This window comes from Pezoporus wallicus, unplaced genomic scaffold, assembly GCF_028554395.1.
Source record: "Pezoporus wallicus isolate ANWC-B61680 ecotype Strahan unplaced genomic scaffold, APGP_CSIRO_Pwel_v1 contig_8548, whole genome shotgun sequence".
Classification (NCBI taxonomy): Eukaryota; Metazoa; Chordata; class Aves; order Psittaciformes; family Psittacidae; genus Pezoporus; species Pezoporus wallicus.
The window spans coordinates 453,833-474,504 of NW_026642624.1; the positions used below are offsets into that span (position 1 = coordinate 453,833).

Genomic DNA, 20,672 nt, shown 5'->3' on the forward strand with positions numbered 1-20,672 from the left:
AGTGCACCCACGAAAGCTTCCACTGCTGTTAACTTCAGAGCTGCAGGGTTTGGCACTGTGGGGATTTGTGATCGGGGGGGGGCACACTCAGTCTGCAGAGAAAGTGCCTATTCCAAATCAAAACTGTTCTCTTCAGCATGAAGTGGATTAAGCTAAGAGAACATAAAGCAACCCTCACCTGGAATAAGAACAGCCTCATCATAATTTTTAAAATAGCTATTCTGCTTTAAATTGCTGTGTCCCATAACTTTGAATTCACTTCCGTTTCTCTCATTTGCTTTAACTGCTCTGACCCTGGACTACAGCTTCTCGATGCTCTGAACCCCAGACCACGGGAGGCAGCCAGACACCATTGTCAGTGATAGGATTCAGCCTGGAACTGGGACAATACTGCACTGCCTGTTTAATAAAAACACACAATGGGCTGTGAATCTTCTTGTTCCTCACTGCTTTCTCTCTGAAATGACTTTTCCCTGTTCTTTGGGTTTCTTTTATTTCAGGGAGTCTTTTTTGGGAGCAAACATTGTTCTTCACCTGCACTTGTTCAGTGCTTTGCACAACTGGATCCAGGTAGTTGGAATTCTACAGCTGGATGTGGACATAGGCTGCTCAGCATGGCTTTGGGTTCAGAGCACGGACAAATTCTGCTTCAGATAGCTCTGTAACATATGCTGCTGTGCTTCAAGGCCTCTTGCATCTGCCCCAGCCTTCCAAAAGCATGGATCTCCCCTCGGCTGCATGGGAAAAGCTCCTGCTGAACTAGAAAAATCTATAGCTTTGCTGGGTCTCCCTAATGAGCTCTTCATTGCTGGGTCTTACACAAACCCATGACGTGTACCATGTACCCTCCATATCCTGACTCACCACACCTTCTTTTTTGGAGCACAGAAGTGATGTCTCCCAAAGGGGGAACAAAAGGCTCAACCACAACCACCTGCCACTTGCTGCTGCTGCTCTTTGCCATTCACACTTTCTCAGCTCAAAGTTATCAGAGATTTGCAGCTATTAAAAGGTAGAAAGAAACTCCTCACCAACAGGGATGGGAACATTGGAGAGTCTGCAGCGCATAAATGGGGGCTTTTGCTTGCTCTAAGTACTGGGGCAGAAATGCAATTATGTGGGGAAGGAATGTCCCTTCTGTTGGCATGTCTGCTGTCACTTTGTTCTTTATGGACTCACAGCCAGGGAGTTACCTGATCCTGCCCAAATCTAAGGGGCTCTTTCTCCAGGTCCTGTGTCCTCTGTAAGCACCACAAGAAGTCATTTCGCTGAAGCAGTGACACCAGGGTTGCCTCCCTGTGGAGGCACACGTCAGCCAGCGTTGGATTAAGCTGTGAAGGAGTCTCCCTGTGGAAAAACTGGTTGTAAAAGCTCAGTTTGTCTGTGGGGATGTGGGTAAGAGGGGTGGATGGTGAGGACTTGGTATTACTCTCACAGAGCACGTGTGTTGTCAGTGTGAAAAGAGCCGGTGCTCTGGGTCAAGTGCCTGGTGCTTTCACACATCAGGGGCTGTTTGCTATGGTGTTCTTTTTCCTCTTTTGCCCAGGGACAGATGCTGAAGGAACGTATCTGCTGCAAGGTTGGTTTTGTCTAAATGCTGTTTTAATTCCTGTTTCCGCTGACATGCAGGAAATACAGAGGTGCCACAGAGAAATCAAGTAACACCGTCTAAGACAAGAATTGGATCTGGGTGTTTGAAAGCTGGTGCCTGCTTCTAATCCTGACCTGGTTAGGTGCAACCCTGGCAGGGAGATGGGTTAATGCCTTAACACAGACAGGTGTGTTGTATTTTGCAGACCATTAGCAGCTTTCATTATTTATTATGCCAGAGTTGCCTGACTTTTAGGTAAAGGTTTCCTTGTTTAAAGGGAGGGAGAAATGTCTGAGACTTGAGGAAACAAGGGCAGGGGTGTGTCTGAAACCAGCAGCAGACACAATGAGGAGACGTTCCTCCACAGCACAGTTAAAGCAATTTGAGAGCACCTTTATAACCACCTCACACAGAAAGGAGCAGGTGGGAAAGGCCCAGAGACGAGAGGAGGGTTTGCAGAGGTTGTTAAACTTTACCTCCATGCTGGAGCAGTGCAGAAGGGAGCATGGCTGTTACTATCCCCTTTTCTTCCCTGCACATCTGCCCAGAGCAGGGGGCTGCTGGCTCCCAGGTCTGTAGCGATGGTGCCAAGTACTAACTCCCAGTGGCATAACTCAGACACATGGCAAACCTGCTTCCCACCACGCAGCCTTTCTGGTTTCATTTAAGTTTTTATAGCTCATTATACAAGCTAATAAATAGAGTCTGGATGAAAAAGGTTTCTTTTTTTCATGTTCTGCATAGCTGGAGCCCTCTCAGCATTCCACACCGCTGGATAAAACATCCCCGTGCGCCCGGCAGCCTCTTCTCCTCTCAGGGACCAAAGCAGACCCCCTCCTACCCACTCCGGATACATCTGCCCTTCTGCTTGGTGCCAGCCACCACTGCCTAAAGGTCTTGGTGTCATCTGCCTTCAGGACTAACCCTGCACCTGCAGCTTCCCCGTGTGTCTGGGACCCAGCCAAGCTGGGGAGGCAGCGGGCCCGGTCTCCATCTTTCAGCACCCTTCAGCTCCCTGCCTCATTCCCACTGCTTGGCTCGGCGGGCGGGTGGCTCTTGCCGCTCCCTGCACCGGTGCCATGCACGTATGTGTTTTATTGGCTTTAAGGACGGCTGAGAAGCACAGGCTGGACTTCAACACCCGGAAAGCCCCGTGAAGGATATACACCTGAGGGAGCTGTCGAAATGAGCCCCACCGGGACTGCAGGCTGATGGAGGTACGGTCCCTACCTGTGTCTGGGCAGCAGCCGCGCCTCCTCCCCACAGACATGGGCCTGCCCCGGCTGACAGGGCCCCTGCGGGACGGCGGCCGTCAGCCCTCGATGGCTGTGCCCATGCAAGCCGGACACCTTACGCCTTCGTGCCTGTCGGTGCCGGGCGGCTGAGGGTGGGCACCGCAGAGGGTCCCTCAGCGCTGACAGGAAGGAGGCGCGGGCAGAGGTGTCCGCAGGGAGCACCGTGAGGGGGAAGCCCAGGGCTGGTTTGTGGGAGCGCGATGTCCTCTGCGCTCACCTGTGGCAAAAAGGAAAGAAACGCCACGAACCTAACGAGGAGGGGGAAAGGGGTGAATAAAAAGGCACATAAAATGTTTACAGCCCCCATGCGCCGGCCTGGGGAGGCCGGAGGAGCCCCGCACCTGCCGCTGCAGCCCGTTCCCGCTTCTCCGCCCACCCCCTCAGGAACCGCGGCCGCTCCCCCCAGCAGCAACCTGTTGGTGCGGCCGCTGTGGAGGAGGGCGGGAGCAGCCCCCTCGGCTCGGCGGCGAACCCGCTGACAAAGGCGGAGCAGCGGCAGGACAGGGCCGCCCCCCGCCCCCCGGCAGCGGGGCCCGGCGGCGCCGGCGGGCAGCGGGGCTGGGGCGCTCGCACAAGATGGCGGTGGGGCAGCGGGAGAGCGCGCTCCCCTCTTAGATGCGGCCGAGGCGGCCCCTGCTCCCGGCGCCCGGCGGGGCTTACATGGCGCTGGAGGACCTGCTTTGTCTCTGCTTCTCCGCCCTCGCTGTCCTGGCCGTGCAAGGTGGGTGAGAAGGGGGGTGGGTGTGTGTGTGTGTGTGTGCGCGTACGGGTCGGTGCTCCCCAGCCCACGGGCGGCCGCGCCACCTGCCTTCGCGCTGCAGCCCCTCGGCCGCGGGCAGCTCCCCGCAGGGATGCGCTTCCCGGCCGGGACGCTCTCCCCGCACTGTTTCTCTACCCTTCAGTGGCCATTCCACCCTCATTCGCCGTTTTTCCCCCCTCTCACTGTGTCGTGTCCCCCATTCTGTGGCCATTTTTCACCACCCCCCCCCCCCCCCCAGTCCCCTTCTGTCCCCCGGCTGCTTTTCATCCCCCTGAGCCGGGTGACAGCCACACTCATGGATTCAACCCATGCCTGGACGGTGCTTTCTTTGGGGTCACCCTTTTGGGGTGACACAGGGCGTCCCCCCGCGGGGAGCCCCCTCAGAGGGCCAGGCCGGGGAGAGGATGGGGATGGAGCCAGTGGCAAGTTCCCTCTGCAGGGACTTCAGCGGCGCGGGGCTGGCCGGCAGCAGGCCCAGTGTCTGTCAGGGCCATGGTGGGCACCTTTGGCCTCCCTTCAGCCCGGACGTGCGGTGGGGCAGATGTCCCACTGGTCAAGGAGGTGACCCAGGAGTAGCCACGTTCCTCGGGCCCGTGTTTTGCAATGGTTACGCAAACGGCTCCGTGCGCGGGTACACGTACACCGGTCACACTCGCCGACTTTGTGCGCTTTGCCATCGAAGTTTGCATCGAGGGTCACCGGAGCTGCGGAGCTTGGGGTTCGCTGGTTCATCCCCGCAGCGTGCGCAGACCCGCAAAGTCCCTGACATGGGGTTGGTGGAGCTACACTGTAAAATGGGAGCCCTGTGTGCGCCCTAGGGTTGCTCTCATTTAAAAGAGCCTCCTGAACAGGGGATTGTGGTGTTGAAGCCATCCTTGTGTCATTGTATGTTTTTATTCCTTTTTACAATGCATTCGGGTCCGGCACAACGTAATAACTGCACGTGAATGGCTGCAGGGGTGTTTTCTTTCTTGTTTGGTGAGCTCCCATAAGGGGTAGGTTATCATTTGATAAAGGTGCAGGGTTAGGGTGGCTGTGTGTAGTAGAAGTGAATAACGGTCCATGTGAATGGCCCATTGTCATCCCTGCGTGTGGGTTTCTCTAGATGGATGGCAGTCTGTGACCCCACCAGCAGACGAGCGGGTGAGCTGAGGCGGGAGCGAGCTGCGTTGTCTCTGCGTGTTTGAGCAAAGAGCTAAGTGGATCCCGAGGCTTGTAATGGAGAACAATGATTTGAAAAGGAAAAGGGGGGCTGGTGCAATGGATGTTGTTTTTCAAACCCGCTTCAACAAGAAAACTTGAAATGCTCTGTAGGAATTTGCAGTTGTGGCTTCTCCGCTTTCTTTTCTTTTTTGCAAGCCATTAGGCAACTAATAAAAATCTTCTGTTTGTTTTCTAACAATGGGCCACGCATTGTGTTGAGGGGTAGCGAGCGCAGCCGCCCAGCCTGTGGACGTGCCGCTCGGTACATGCGGATGTGCTTTCCAACAGGTGGGTTTGATTCTGAAAAGAAAAACATGGACTTGTTTCAGTCTGAAATTAATTTGGCAGAGGGCTGAAATGGTTTTGGGAAAGTCTGCATTTGATCCCAAAGCCTGTGTGTTTTGATCCAAAGTTCAAGCCTCACTGGGTATGAAATGCCTCGGAGAGAAGTAGGCTGGAAAACCTTCCCCCCTCACCGTGGACTTGATGGAAGCTGTGCCAGTTTACACTAACAGGGGATGTGATCCCGTGTTTTGAAAGCCTTCTGCCTGTCCTGCTTTGAGACTCTTTCCCTGCAGTAGCAGGAAAGGGTTTAAGAAAAGAAAACAAAACACAAACCAACCTCTCGTCAGTTGATTGTGGGAAGGGGGCTGTGCCGGTTGCTTTCCTTGGGGCTCTCTACAGGGGACGTGCTGGTGGGAAGTGGGCTGTGCTTTTCCCCCCCGAGGATCAGCTGAAATCCATCTGTGTTTCTGTCATGTGGATTTGCGGCTGAGTCCTCTTGCTATAGATTTCCTTTTTCGACATCACCTAACTTTAGTTCTGATTCATTTTATCCTGCCTATCCCACTCATTCTGGCAGCCTGCTTCGTGCTGTCGGTGCCTTTGCCTGTGAGCATTGCCATTGTTTGGGGATCGCGCTCTGCTGCTGTGGCCGCAGGACATCACCTCCATGCAGACCCCCTTGCCCTGTTGGCTGTGGTGCTGCAGTGTCCCCTGCCCGCGGGCTCGGTTGCAGGGAGGCAGGATGAGCAGTGCAGGGAAGGGGCGTTTCTTACAGTCCCCAGGAAATGGGGGGCACTGACAGTGCCAAGCGCTTGTGCGCGCAGCGTTAGTGAGGGTTTGCCTGTATCGCCTTTCCCGGGGCAGGTTTCTGGCGTGGGAGCTTGCTGCTGCGGTGCTGTGGCTGTTGTGACAGCCCCTCTTCAAACCTTGACGGCAGAGGCTGCTCCAAAGGGGGGAATGTTTCTGCTGTGTTCTGCGCTTCCCTTCTGGTGTGTGAGACTGAATGAGAAACCGCTCAGGCTTGGTTCTGTTTATGTTTTCCCTGGCTTTTTCCATCTCCTGCTCCCTTATTTTTTTGTGCCCTCTCCTTTCACTACCTTGAAGTCCAACGTGAAGCAGAACCTGCTGGTTTTGTGCTGTCTCCCCCCCTCTTCTTGCAGCGGACTTTCTCCTGGCAGCTGTAGAAGTCTGTTGTGCTGCAGGGGCCCCACGTGGGGTGGGTGTATTGCTGATGGTACGCGAACCACTTCACAGCGGCACAAGTAATAATTTAGGAAGAAAATGTTTGGCAATCTGCCTTTCCCTGGGGGAGAAGGGAGACAACTCTCCCTGCGTGCATGCTTGCAGCCTGATCCGGAGCTGCAGGCAGCTTCTGTGGTACGGCACTGGGGACACCCGAGCCACCACACCAGGCTGGGTGTTGCTGTGGCATAGGGGACATCTTGCTTGAGTGGCTGCCTTGATCTTGGGCCAGTTGCTTTATCTGCTCTGGTATCCTCATCTTTAGACAAAAGCAGAGATGCTGCATGCTTGTCTCTGTCGAAGGTGTTGAGAGGACAAAATCCGTCCGTAAGTATTCAGCACATGTATGATCTTCATCACTATAGCGTATGACTCTCTCGAAGGCAGGTGCTGCATTGCTCCATGCTGATTCCTGATACCATATTGCCAGGTAATTTGAACTCTGCCTTCCTCAGAGCTGCCTTCTCAAAAGCTAGCTGTCCTCCCACAGGAGAATCCAGGTGCTCATGAACCAGGTTTGGGCATTTGCAACGTTAGAGCTGCTGCTTCTCCAATTAACACACTCCTCTCCTGTTTAAATGGCTGCCTGGCCATTAAGCCTAGTCATGGTTATATAATTAAGATGGGAATTAATATTTAATCTGATTGTAATTTGTTGCTGGGAACCATCCCAAACCATATCTCTGCATGAGATGAGTGGGTACCTGGGGGAAAACTGAGGCCAGTGCTACATGTAGGGGATTTTCTGCCTCGGGTGATGGCAGAAACCCTAACCTTTATAAACCCAGAGTGATCATAGTCATTTTGTTATCTGTAGGAAGCAAATGTTTGCTTTATAGTCAGCTGTAATACTAGAGAGGATATGGTAAATCCTTGTTATCAGTATTTGCCAAGCGCATGCTAGGCCAAAATCAACTCTGCTGCAATTTTGTTGCTTTCTGGAGAACTGGACCTGCTTGTCTATGGTAGTTTTAGCCTGGTTTTCTAAGGAAGAGACTTATGAAGAGACTTATGTAGTCATGCTGTCTGGTTGTCTGGCCATCTCCCTTTGCTTTCCCAAATAATTCTTGGTCCTGATGGTCAGTCAGAGCTAGTGGACATGGAGAATCCAGAGGTTTTGAAAATAAGTGATCAGGTTGAGGAGAGAGATCTCCGTCTGTGCCTCAGTTTCCCCATTTGTTCCAGCTGGGCAGAAGATGCTCTTTCATGCTGTTAACATAATGAAGGACACTGTCACTCTAAGTACCCTTTTGTATTTGTTGAAATCCCATGAGTAAGTGCTCTCCAAGTGATGCTTATGCTTTTCTGACTTAACAGCCTTTTGGTGAAAACTGAATCTCAAGCAGAATTGAGCTGTGTTTTCATGAGCCCTTCCAGAGATGCTAAACCACAGATGTGGGGGGGAATGACCAAAATGCCCCCTTTAGTTTGTGTGATTTTCACTGGTATGCTGAAACCATCCTTGAAACACCATTGAATTTCCTAACCCTGAAGAGTAACAGAGCCTTTGTAGGAAGGGGAAGAGCTGCTGTGTCTACTTCCAGGAAGGTAGATACCTGCTAGAGTTGTAGCTGCTGAGAAGAGAAATTCCCTGGGAGAGCCCAAAGACTTGTCTTCAGCCTTGTTTGAGTACATCTAATACTACTGTGTCTGCAGGTGTCAAGACACTTTGCTCCTGAGCGTGTAGGTTGTGGTGCTTCTCCCTTGGATGTGTTTTTGTTCATGTCACTGATGCCCTTTGGTGTCACTGAGTTGGATCCTCTCTTGCTCTTAATCCGTGGGATCCTGCTGTTGCGATATGGGCCTGCTTTATCTGAGAAGCCCAGCAGATGCTGTGTGTTATCTCTGTGGGTAATAAACATACTTGTGGTTATGATAAGCAGTTACTGTATTCCAGTGAAACTTTCACATCAGATGTTCTGAAATTACTTAAAAATCTGTATCTGCATTTGAAATGCAATTGCCTGTTACTGCCACATTAAATTCAGCTGAGCTATTGAATAACCTGCTTTATTCTGTGCTTTCATGGGGTTTAGCGTTTTGATTTTTTTTCAAGATCTCTCATATGGATTTCTTGAGGACAGGTCATGAATATTACAGCTGTGTCAATGAAATGTGGGCATCCCCAGAGGCTGCTGTCAGCCAAAGCGGTGGGAGGATTAAGGTCTGGTGTGTGAAGTTATTGCATTTGTGCTCAGTCTTTCCCTATTCTGACTGACTTCCCTGCTCTCATTTCCTGCTTGAGTCTTTGGATCACATCCCCTTTGAAGCTGGGATGGCTCAGCACCGAAAGGTGCTGGGTTGGCAGAACTTGGAGCAGAGGGGGAGCAAACCTGGGATGCAGAAGCGATGCCAGGCTGGCAGCGGGTTGGGAGGATGTGCTAAGGAGCTGACTGCTGGGAAATGTGCATCCTGGATAGTTTCTAAATTGACTGTCGATAGATGATCAAGTTAATTGGTGTGACCAAAAAGGTCATTACTTAATGGGATGGATTTCTTGTGCTGTGTTGTGTGAATCCACTGAGGGTTTTGGCAAAGCCTGGCTGCCCATGCCCTCAGGGCTTTGACAAATCTTTTTTTAAAAGCATCAGCAGTGCTTACAGGTTCTAAAATGACCTGAAGTTTTGCATTTAATGCAAGCCTGTCCTCTCTGAGTCTCTTGGCTGGCTGGTTGGGTACGATTTGCAGAACGGGTGCATGTATTTTTCCAGACAAAAGTGGAATTGTGCCTGATATTAAAAGAAAATTAGGCAAGCGTTCACTGTTTTTTTTCCTGGTTTTTGTTGTTATTGAAACTAAAGCTTTCATGTGCTTTTGGAAGTCTTTGTGCCTTTTTTGTCTCTTTTATTTTTTGGAGATGGTCTAGTGAAAAACTCCGGTGTGTTCTTTGTAGTACTGATATAATGTTCTCTTACCTTGCTGGGAATATCAGTGCTGCTTTAAAAGGATAATACATATAGTCCTCTTAATCATGTTGACCCTGAGGGACTGGCCCGTTTCTATGCCTTACCAGTCCCACTTGCCTGTGTGACTCCTGGCAAAGCCTAGAGAGAGCTTGTAAGGAGGAGATACAGAGCTTTTCACGACCAACAGAAAGACAAGGCTTGGGGAGGGCAGAGAATTAGCAGATGTTCAGGCTGATGTTCCCGGGGGTTTTCCCTGTGGTGTTGTGATGGGACCTCTCGCTATGGAAGATAAGGCTTGTGTCTGAGACACTGGGGCTAGTTTGAGGTTATCTTCAGCAGAGGGGTGAGAAGTGTGGCATGGGGTGGAGGACCTTGTGTTGCAGGCTTGACTCCATTATCTCCTGCTTGAGAGGTATTTTCCCCAAGCACAGAGGTTGAGGCAGCCCTGCTGTGAGAGAATTCAGGTTGTCACAGGCAGGCGATCGTATGCTCCCTAGGTTTGTTTGTGCTTGCAGAGGTACTCCTTGTTGTGCGTAGCAAGGCATCTTGGCAAAACACGCATAGGAAAGGGGGAAAAGAAACCAGCATCTGATGCAGTACCAGCTCCTTTGCTGGGCTGGCAAAAAATGTTTAGATCCTCCCTCCCAAGAATGATTCTGTAAACATAATACTGCCTATTAGCCATGTAAATTACTGTCATTGGTGGCAATTGTTGTAATGGAAAGATAAGTGTCTTGAAGCTCTGGTTTGATTTACCCCTCCTGCCCCCCCCCCTCCAGGCTTGCTAACCAGTTGTTTATGTGAGTGCTGATTGCGGCTTTTGTCAGAGAAATGAAAATATTGATCAAAATTATTTAGCTCTGTTTTTCGTGGGTCAGGGCAAAAGCAACTTTTCTTTCTTTTCCTTTGTACTCTTTGTACTGAAAACAAAGGGAACCTTTCCTCGAGGAGATGAGCCCTACGTTCGTGAAGTCAAATGCCATCCGCTTGAAGAGGGTCCTTATGTGCAGACTTCCTATCTGGAGGCTCTCCTCAAGAGTCTGTCAGTTGAAAATCTGGCTAGCAGTGTTACCACAAGTGCTATTGTGGGGTTTTCTTTACGTGCAAAGTGAGGCGAAAAGGAAGTTTCTCCCAGCTGCTGGCAGAGAAAAGCTTCCCATTTACTTAACGTTTGTGGCTGCTGCCAGGATTTTCTGTTTAGAGGCAGAGGGAGTTAAGTGCGGGGTGAAAGGCTTCAGCAGCACTTCAGCATCCGGGCACGAGGCTGAGCTGTCAAATAATTCTTCTCACTCTTTGTTTTTTATACCAGTCAAGGCACTTGGATAGTTCTGTAGGGTTGAGGGTAGCGGGGCTGCGCTGGGAGCTGAAGACATTCCTTGTTTCAGGTTTAACATTGGGCTTCAACAACAAAAGTATCTGGAAGGGGGGATGACCAGGGTGTGATGTTCCAGAATACCTTCTGGAAGGGAGGAAGACCATGGTGTGGATGTGGGTTTTTTCGTGTAGATTTCATTAAAAATGTGACTTGGATTATCCTGCTGGCTATCTGAGCGATGTGAAGGGCTCTGCTGGAAAACGCAAGTGATTGTAGGCAGGTGACTAGCAAATAATCCTTGGCTAATATGGGGTGGGCTCAATTAATGTTAATCCCTGCTCAGCAGTAGTGAAAGTTGGATAAAGGAGATTTTGCGGGGCTGTTACTGACCTGAACATCAGAATGATCACACACAGTTCTCTAAAATGAGGCTGGCTCTTTGGAAGAGGCATCATTCTCGTAATTTCCCTCTTATATTGGAGAAGAAGCTATTCAAAATGGCCCAAAATTGCCTGATTATGAAGATGAGGATTTCTCTTCTGCTGATGTTATGTACTGAGGCACACAGGACCTCATTAAAAGAGGAGCAGCAGTAATTACTCTAGATTAATGGAAATAAATCTGGCTTCAGTAATAAATGAGGTTGTGTTCCTTGCTCCAGAGCAGCAACCATCTCTAGTGCTCATCTAGCAGCATGATGCAGAGGCAAAACCTCTTCTCACCATGGAGAAAATGGGTGATTTGGATGTTTTTGCTGAAATCTCAGTGTAAGTCCAGGATGTTGGTTTTAAATGAGTTTGGTGAAATAAGCAGAAGCCCAGAGACAGCAGAGAGAAGCATCACGTACAAGCCTGGACCCTATTGATGCAGGAGGGCCCCAGAGTGGTGTGATGGACCCCACAGGCATTCTGCTGCTCGGATACTGTAGCATTGGAAGCGTGTCCTTCACCATTTGGAAGCAGACCCAATCCTTTTATTGCTTTGTCCTCAAACTGTCAGGTTTCAGCTGGCTGCAGCTTTGGAAAAAGGCAAGATTTATGTGCTCTGAAGAGAAACTTGAACTGACAGTGGGTGAATGCACTGGAGATGTTGGAAAGTTAAGCAGCCAAGTAGGTGTGAGGGATTTTGGAACATCAGCTGTGAAATACATTTTCTTCCTGTTGTTATGATACAAGGAAGTTTAAATTTGGAAGCGGAAGGGCAAATTCCCACCCATTCTGACCTTTAGTCATCTTCAGAAGGTGGTACTGCGCCTTGTTTTTCTCCACTTTCAAGTACCTCCCAGTAGCCATGGGTATGGGTGTTATCTCGCTATTTTTCATGAGGTCCTGTAAGAGCCCACTTTGCATTTTCAGTGACAGCTGAGTTTCCAGATCACGATCAGATACTGTCTTTTAAAACAGGAATAGGTGAGAAGTTGTGCTGGGAATATGCAAAGTGAGATGGTCAGGTCCTTGGTCAGATCAGTGCATTGTCTAGTTGTGGCAGCTGCTTTGACGTAGCAGTTCAGCATCTCCTGTTTTATTATGTTTGGAGTCTCCTGTCAGCAGTGAGCTATTAAAACATACTTTCCCATTAGTTCTCTTTGCTGCTGTTCTGAATTGTCCTCTCTTCCCCTGTGTGCTGGCTCATTATTTCTTATTAATTCATGGTTTGTGCAATTACCTGGGCAAGGCAGGATTGTTGGCAGGAGCTTGATGAGCCTGGCTTCTCTTCTCGCAGGTAGGTGGCTTTGTAACGATACAGCATGGCAGAGTTGTTCTTGTCTTCTTGGAGTGGCACTTTACACCATGTTGTGAAGAGACACTCCAGACTCACACCCCAGCCTATCAAGGAAGCGTGAGCAAACAAGGAAGGCTCTTTGCTTAACTTTAAAAGCCAGAAATGTACAATAAATACTTCTAAATACATGCCAGGGGATTTTGTTTGTTGTGAAGGCCTTCAGCTCAGCCTGAAGAGTGCATCTGTCTTTGGATGTGTGTCAGAGCAGTGCCACCCCTGCAAAAGGGTTCTTCGCCCTTTTTCTTTGAAGACAGCATTTCAGGTAAGAACTGAGATGGGATCTGCTCCTTTTTTACAAGGAGAAAGCCAGCACACAGCAAGATAAAAGGGCTGTCACTGATTAAAACATCACTGTTTTTCTGCCTGTAGCTTGTGCTTCACTGGCAAATATGCTGTGCCACTGGTTTCCCTCTTTTCCTTTGTGTGCCTCTTTTCATAGAATCATAGAATCGTTAGGGTTGGAAAGAACCTTAAGATCATCCAGTTCCAACCCCCCTGCCGTGGGCAGGGACACCTTACGCTAAATCATATCACCCAAGGCCTCGTCCAACCTGGCCTTGAACACTGCCGGGGACGGAGCATTCACAACCTCCCTGGGCAACCCATTCCAGTGCCTCACCACCCTAAGAGGAAAGAATTTCCTCCTTATATCCAACCTAAACTTCCCCTGTTTAAGTTTTAACCCGATACCCCTTGTCCTGTCACTACAGTCCCTAATGAAGAGTCCCTCCCCAGCATCCCTATAGGCCCCCTTCAGATACTGGAAGCTGCTATGAGGTCTCCACGCAGCCTTCTCTTCTCCAGGCTGAACAGCCCCAACTTTCTCAGCCTGTCTTCATACAGGAGGTGCTCCAGCCCCTGATCATCCTCGTGGCCCTTCTCTGGACTTGTTCCAACAGTTCCATGTCCTTTTTATGTTGAGGACACCAGAACTGCACACAATACTCCAGGTGAGGTCTCACGAGAGCAGAGTAGAGGGGCAGGATCACCTCCTTCGACCTGCTGATCACGCTCCTTTTGATGCAGCCCAGGATATGGTTGGTTTCTGGACTGTGAGCGCACACTGAAGCCGGCTCATGTTCATTTTCTCATCGACCAGCACCCCCAAGTCCTTCTCGGCAGGGCTGCTCTGAATCTCTTCTCTGCCCAACCTGTAGCTGTGCCTGGGATTGCTCCAACCCAGGTGTAGGACCTTGCACTTGGCATGGTTAAACTTCATGAGGTTGCCATCAGCCCACCTCACAAGCGTGTCAAGGTCCCTCTGGATGGCATTCCTTCCCTCCAGTGCATCAGCCGAACCACACAGCTTGGTGTCATCGGCAAACTTGCTGAGGGCGCACTCAATCCCACTGTCCATGTCAGCAACAAAGATGTTGAACAAGACCGGTCCCAACACCGATCCCTGAGGGACGCCACTCGTTACTGGTCTCCAGCTGGATATTGAGCCATTGACCACAACTCTCTGTGTGCGGCCATGCAGCCAGTTCTTTATCCACCGAGTGGTCCATCCATCAAATTGATGTCTCTCCAATTTAGAGACAAGGATGTCGTGTGGGACAGTGTTGAATGCTTTACACAAGTCCAGGTAGATGACATCAACTGCTCTACCCCTGTCCATCAGTTCTGTAGCCCCATCAACTAGGGCTTAGCCCCTTTTCTAAGGGTTGTATTTATACAGGGACTTCCCAGCTGCTAGGAGGGACTTCTTGGTGAAAACTGGACTAAGGCTGTTGGTGGAGAAGGGGCTTTGCCTGCTCTTCTTCCGTGTTTATTTCCAGGTGAGGTGCAGAATCCCATTGCCAACAGCAGTGGCAGGGCTTTGAAGATTTCTGGCTTAATTATCCCATTTGTGCTGTGAGTAGCACTGAAATCCATGTGCTGTCAGGGAGACTCGGCTATTGTGAGGCTGTACAGGGCTGGGAGAGAAAGACCTCATGAAGGAGCTTGTGCAGAGGGTTTCCTCATCATTTCCAGGACTCCGATTGAGACATATTTCTGTCTTTCTGCTTGATACAAGGAATGTTCTGCTGTGTGAGTATGTTAACTCTTACTATTCCCAGCCTGAAGCTTTATGAAAGTGTTGTCACATCTCTTGTGTAGGCAAGGAACTTCTGAGGCAGATACAGTCTAAGTAACACTAAACTGCATGTAGCAAGAAGGCAAGGGAAACCACAGGAATATTTGATACCTTGATCATCAGTTGAAGGCAGAGGGATGAGAAAGATCTTTGATGAATAAGATCTTTGATCTTTAAGATGCTGAAAACTTCAGAGTTGTTATAATGTACTCCTTTGTGGCATGGTTTCCTGGGTCTTTTTTGTGTCAGTATCTCTATGCTGCCCTTACTTATGGGAACAGACATGACCATGGCCAAAAAGAGTTGAGGGTGGTAGTTTGATTTCATATACTACAGGTGACTGGTCACTGAGGAGCCTGTAAGAGCTGTTCTCTGCCTGCGTATCTTAGCTGTTATAGTATGGGTTCAGTCATCTTCTAAGTTGATGCGCCGTTGTGGCTGGGTGGAAGGCAGTGGGTGTAGTCCTGTGGCAGGGTGACCTGTCACTAAAGCTTAGCAAAATGCTGGTTCCCCTTTGCATGGCTTGAAGTATCTCCCAGTACTGCTTTGTAAGTGAAGCCAACCACTTACTTACTCCTAATAGCACTCCCTGTGGCTCGCATATCAGGAGCGCTGACTTCTGAGTAAAATGAGCGTGCAAAGTCAAGTAGTCGTTGCACATCTTGAGTAGTGCTTTCCCTTTCTGTGGTTCCAGATAGCAGCTGGGAGAAAGTTGGTTTGGAAAACAAAGCTGTTAGGAACCGTTTGTTTAGACACAGGCAGAATGAAAGTGGAAAACATAATCTGTTCCCCTCAGCCTCCCACCTTCTCTTTGTTTAAAATGTCCACATGCCATTGACTTTCAATAAACAAAAGATGTTTCTGCCATGCTGGTGTTTACTAGTGGGGGAATGTGATTTATTAGGCATGAGCAGGGATTTCTGTTCTCTATGTTTTCAAACTGGAGCAAGAGTTTATAATTTTATAGACCTTTTAAGAGCAGATTTCCTAAAGCAAACAGTGAGGAGCTGTTAAATTATAGCCATGTGAAACAACAGTGTAACAGTGCGATTGCTTAGTACCACTGGCTTTATTATCCTGTAACAAATAGGAGTGGTTTGGGCTGGTGAGAGATAACATGCTTTTCCTGAGATAGCTCTGAGCTGTTTCAGAGAAGCCAATTTCAGTCTTCTTCTCCTTGTAATGAAGAAGATGAAGACTGTATGGGTGTTCTACTCCAGTTTTCTTCCGGGATCATGCAGGGAGGAGCAGGTTCTGGAAGAGCAATGTAGAGTTCCTCTCTACGGTCTTGAGAGCCACAGAAGTCTTGAGTTAGGCAGGGTCTGTGCTTCCCCATTCGCTTGGGACCTGTTTGCCCTTTGGAGGGAATAGGAGGGTGATGCAGTTCCCCCCAGAGTCATGAGTGGTGGGGGCTGTGTTGGTGCCTCTCCTCAGCCCTGCCTGAGCTCATGAGCCCTGCAGGGTTCCCAGGCAAGCAGAGTGCAGACCAGGGGCTTTGGAGCTGAGCTGCTGTGGGAATTCCTTAAATCCCTGGGCATGAACAGAAGTGACTTTGGAGTGCCTGGCTCTGACATCTCTGGATCCCGTTGAGACCCACGTTTGTACCCCTCTGCCCTTTTCTTTCCACATCTGTTCCCGTGGAGCTTAAGCAAGTTGAGATGCCAGATGCCTGGCCTTACCTCCGTCTTCCGTGTGTCTGTCACCTCCAGGCCTTGGTGGCTCAGTGTTGTGCTGAGCTGGCTGTGAAGGAAGCTCTGGACATAGTGACCATTTGAGGATAGTCTGTGCTCGCTTGTGCAGCTCTGCCAGCCGCTACCTCCTCGTCTGTGCCAGGCAGTTTGTCACTGCAGGGAGTGAGAGTCACAAGAGTACGGGTGGCCTCAGCTTCAGCTCCTGCTTCCTCTGCTCTTGCAGTTAGCATGTGTCCGAGGGTGCCTGCCTGGAGCCTGGGTGGGATCTCCAACAGATGCATTCATGGTCCCCTGGCCCTCCTCCAGCTCAAAGTCCTTGCAGTGACCTCTCCTGAGACCTGTATTGAAAGGGACCCATCTCCTGTGTTTCTTGGTTTCTTTCTCCTGGTTCTCCACTGCCACATGATATATTGGGCTCATTTCTTCATGATATATTGGGCCCTACATGTATGCACACTGGAAAACCTTGTACCAGCTTAGTTGGGCTCTTGAAAGAAATTGTCTTTGCAAAGAGAGCTGTGGCTTGTAATGAAATAGCTTTACAGTGACATAGTTTCAGTGCCGCAGTATGGCTGTCCTGGCTTTCAGGTTGTTCCTGGGCTAAATATATGGCCCATTAAGACTTCTAGAACAGGATGTAACCATATTTTAAAGATACTTTATTCCTTGTGTGTTTATTGTGAAGTGATTTCAGTGACACTGCATTGGGAGACCTACTTCGTAAGATCACTTTGTCTGAAGTGGAAGTTGAGGAAAGAATTAAGTGTGCATGTTGGTGATGGTGAGCATGTGGAGCTGCCTTGGAGGTGTCTGGCACTAACCGATGGAGGCTGCTGGACCAGCTATTTCCGTTTCTGATCTTCCGTGCCCCCAGATGACAAGAGATTCTGAATTGCATGGAGAAGATTAGCATTAGGAGTTTTACCACCTACTTCATTTGAAACTGGATGCGCTCGAGATGTGTTGAACAAATGGACAGTAGCCTTTCTTCTCCCAGGGGACAGCTTTTACATGGATGGGAAGCTACAGATGGGGCCCAAGGCAGAAATGCAAATAGGCAGGGCTGTGATACGAAGCATTTGGCAGCATCGCAGGCTTAAAAGCTCCCTCCCCATGGCTGCTTGATCCTGCTTTCTCGGTTGTGCTGACACAGCTGGTTGTGGGCTGTACTGTGAACTGTGCGAGCGGAGCTTTGGCCTCAGAACGGTGGGATTAGGGCCTGTGCTGCTGGCACTGTGAAGCTGGCCAAGCCCAGGCCATTCCCGTGCTGCTGGTGAGGAGCCCTCAGAGGTGTACTGCTGCAGAATGACTGCTGTGATTACAGCTTTGCAGAAGAGCAGCAGTAAGCACAAACAGCTGATGAGTTTTTATAACCCTCTTTTGTTTGCTTTTGAAGACAGGAGTCCTTCGCTGCCTGCCTGGCTCCTGTTCCCTGTTGTGACAGTTTCAGCACCGGCGTGTGAAGCTCATGTTACGTGGGGAGAGTTCAGACAGGTTTGGTTTCAGCACAGGTCTTGTCCCGGAGCTGTTCCAGCACTTTCCTGACAGGAGGCAAGTGGTGTCAGAACAGGTTTAAGCCCTGAGACTGAACAAAACAATTCTGAAGGGCAGATCTCCCTCAGTAATGAGTTCAGTGGTGGGTTGACTGTTTTTTATAGATGAAAAGGTCAGATCTCTTGCCTGGGTTATGTAGGAAGGTTTTGTTCTGGAGCAGCCTGCTCCTGATGAGCTCCCATGTCTGCTGAGCTGCCAGGCAGCAGTCTAACCAGTGTTTTTCCAATGTTTTCCTCATTGTTGGGTGTTGGAGAGCTCACTTTTTCCTACGTTTTCCTCCTCAGTGATTGCTGGAGAGTTTACTTTTTGGGTGAGTTCATTTAAAGCCTGAAAGTTTTGAGTTCAGCAACTTGGACTGATAGAAACCACTTCTGGTTTTGAGCTGCCCAGAGTTTGATTTTAATCACAAGTTTTAACAAATGAACTCTATTGAAAACATTCTCAGTGAAATACCCTCTTCTTTTTTTCCCTTCAGAAGCCATTTGCTATCTTCAAGAAGCAATATTTTAATTGAAGGCATGATAAAAGCAGAGTGGCAGTGGTCGTGTAAAGCTTAATTTATTAAACAGCTTTGTTTGTAATGCAAAAAAAAAAATCTATAAAGGGAAGAAAAAAAGAAGCTCCATGCTTTAAAACTGTCAAAATAAAATCTACAACTTTGAAGTCTTAAAATACTTTGGGAAACGCTGAATGTTTTTGACTGGTTATAGGGAACAGCTGAACTGACTTAACTGGAACAAAATTAGAGAACAAAGAGGTTTTGTTTCCAGTGTGTATTCTTTGCCCTTTGACAGCGCTGTCTGGCTCACACTCTTGAGATAGATACATGGAGCAGGTCACTGTCCGGTTCCCCCCTTTGCTTGGACTTTCCACATAACCAGCCCACTGGAACAACAGTAATATGCTTATGAAAGAGTAAAAATTACAGGGAAATTCAGGGCAAGAGCAGAACTTGAACCTCCTGTAACTGTTGTGTTGGTTTTGAAGGAGTCTCATACTGATGGTTCCTTGTCCCCAGTGCCACATGTTCATGCTGGATTTGGGGATATCACAGGCTAGCAGGGCTTTTCCTGGCTGGTGATTGATGTTGCATCCTACACTGTTGGACCTTCTCAACATGGTCTCGAGGTAAGAGACTTGCCTTCCATGGAACAGGGTCTGAAAGTCTCCCGGTGAACACTTGCCATGTACACAGCAGCTTTCATCAGCAAAATGGTGAGCTGGTTTGTATGCACGTGGGAATACCCTCGGCATGATAGCCGGCACACCAGCTCTGGGAGGTGCTCATGTGCTCTCTTCTTCTGTAGCCATCAGTCAAGGCTATTTGCATGAAAACAGGCTCTCTGTAAAGTCTGTCTTCTTTTGGGGAAGGATAGACAGCAGGAGGAGGTGAGCAGCTGAAAAACCCAGCTCTTGTTTCCATGCAAATATCCTAGAAAGAACAAAAGAGGGTGAGAGGCATGCTCAGAGATGGGGTCTGCAAGGAGAAAGGCTCCGGAGTTGTTTTCCATGCAGCATCATCAGGTCCATGTGAATGTGATTTTTACAGTGTTGTGAGCTGTGGGTCTCACGGGTGAGGCACAGATGCTGCTTTTGTTTTGAGCTTCTCTAGGGCTAAATCCTCTGCTCACTCTGTGGGAATTTTGCTGCTGACCTCACTACATTAGAATCAGGGCTTTTAGGGTCTGTTGCTGAAATGATGCGAGTTACCTCTTCTTCCCACATCTCAGCTTGTATAGATTTATAGAATCCTAGAATGGTTTGGGTTGGAAGGGACCTTAAAGTTTATCCAGTTCCAACCCCTGCCACTAGAGCAGCTTGCTCCAAGCCCCATCCAACCTGGCCTTGAACACTGCCAGGGGATGGGGCAGCCACAGCTTCTCTGGGCACCCTGTGCCAGTGCCTCAGCATCCTCACAGGGAAGAGCTTCTGCCTAAGAGCTCATCTCAGTCTCCAGTACTGAAAAATAACAGAAACTTTGCCTTCTCTGCCCCTGGCCCAGCTATACTCACTGTGAGTGGCTCTGAGGAGCCTGGGGCATATTTCACTGTCTTTAGTTCTGCCCTGTAATTTCTTTCCCAATGCATCGGAGAGTGCTTTTTTCTCTTTCCTTGGCATTTGGGGGTGGTGGGAAGGTGGCAGAGCATGGGAAACCCTGTATTCTACCTATAAACAGTGGTGTGAACGGCAGCCCCGCTGGAATTGCTTTCTTGCTAATCTTGAAGGTCTTTGAGAGGAGTTGGGACTGGAAATAGGGACAGCCCTGTGATGTACCTGAATTGATGTGTCAATAGCAGAGAGCTCTGGGGGACTGATGAGCATTCACTGCGGCAGACAGCTGGGGTGGTTTGAGACTTGTCTCCTCAGAGCTGCCTGCCTCTGTTAGCTTGATAATACAGATAGCAGGAGCAGATGCATGTCTCCCTCTTCTATCACTGACCCGAGCAAGGCACAAACCTCTGTCCATCAGCATTCATGTCCTTTTGACCTACAGGTATTGAGTTAGTTGCCTGAGCAAATGCACACTGAATTTGGTAGCTTGCTTAGAAATAAGTATCAGCAAGATGTCAGAGAGGTGAGGTTCATTACTAGAGCTCATTAATTCTGTGGAATACCCTGTAGAGAATATGTTAATGTTCTTACTCTGTTGACATATATTAACATATATAATAGTTGTATAATTGTTACTAATAATTATGATAATAATAGGCTGCTCCTTATAGACAGTAGTCAGAATGGATATTCAGAGGTCCCTGTAGGAACTTTCAATTCACAGATGATGGACAGGAAGGTGCTGGTGCATGTACAATGTGATGAGATGTGCCAGCTTTCTGCCTACTTCTGCCTGGGTGTAGTGTGAGCCCGAAGGCCAGGTTTCACAGGAACAGTTGAATGTGTTTATCTGTGCTGGTTGGTTGGGTCAGGCAGTTTGGGTCAGCAAGTTCCTATGCTTTTAGCTGGAAATTGCTGT

At 49.1% G+C, this 20,672-nt stretch overlaps 1 protein-coding gene across 2 annotated transcripts in view; it reads left to right on the top strand.

Annotated features, from left to right (window-relative positions):
• Positions 1-3,350: 3,350 nt before the first annotated feature.
• Positions 3,351-20,672, top strand: part of IGDCC4 (immunoglobulin superfamily DCC subclass member 4) — an 85,898-nt gene continuing 68,576 nt past the window's right edge. For both annotated transcript variants that reach the window (XM_057431043.1, XM_057431044.1), the window contains exon 1: positions 3,351-3,607. In XM_057431043.1, the coding sequence (XP_057287026.1) occupies positions 3,502-3,607 (106 nt within the window). In that variant the 5' untranslated portion in view covers positions 3,351-3,501. The remainder of the gene's footprint in view (positions 3,608-20,672) is intronic.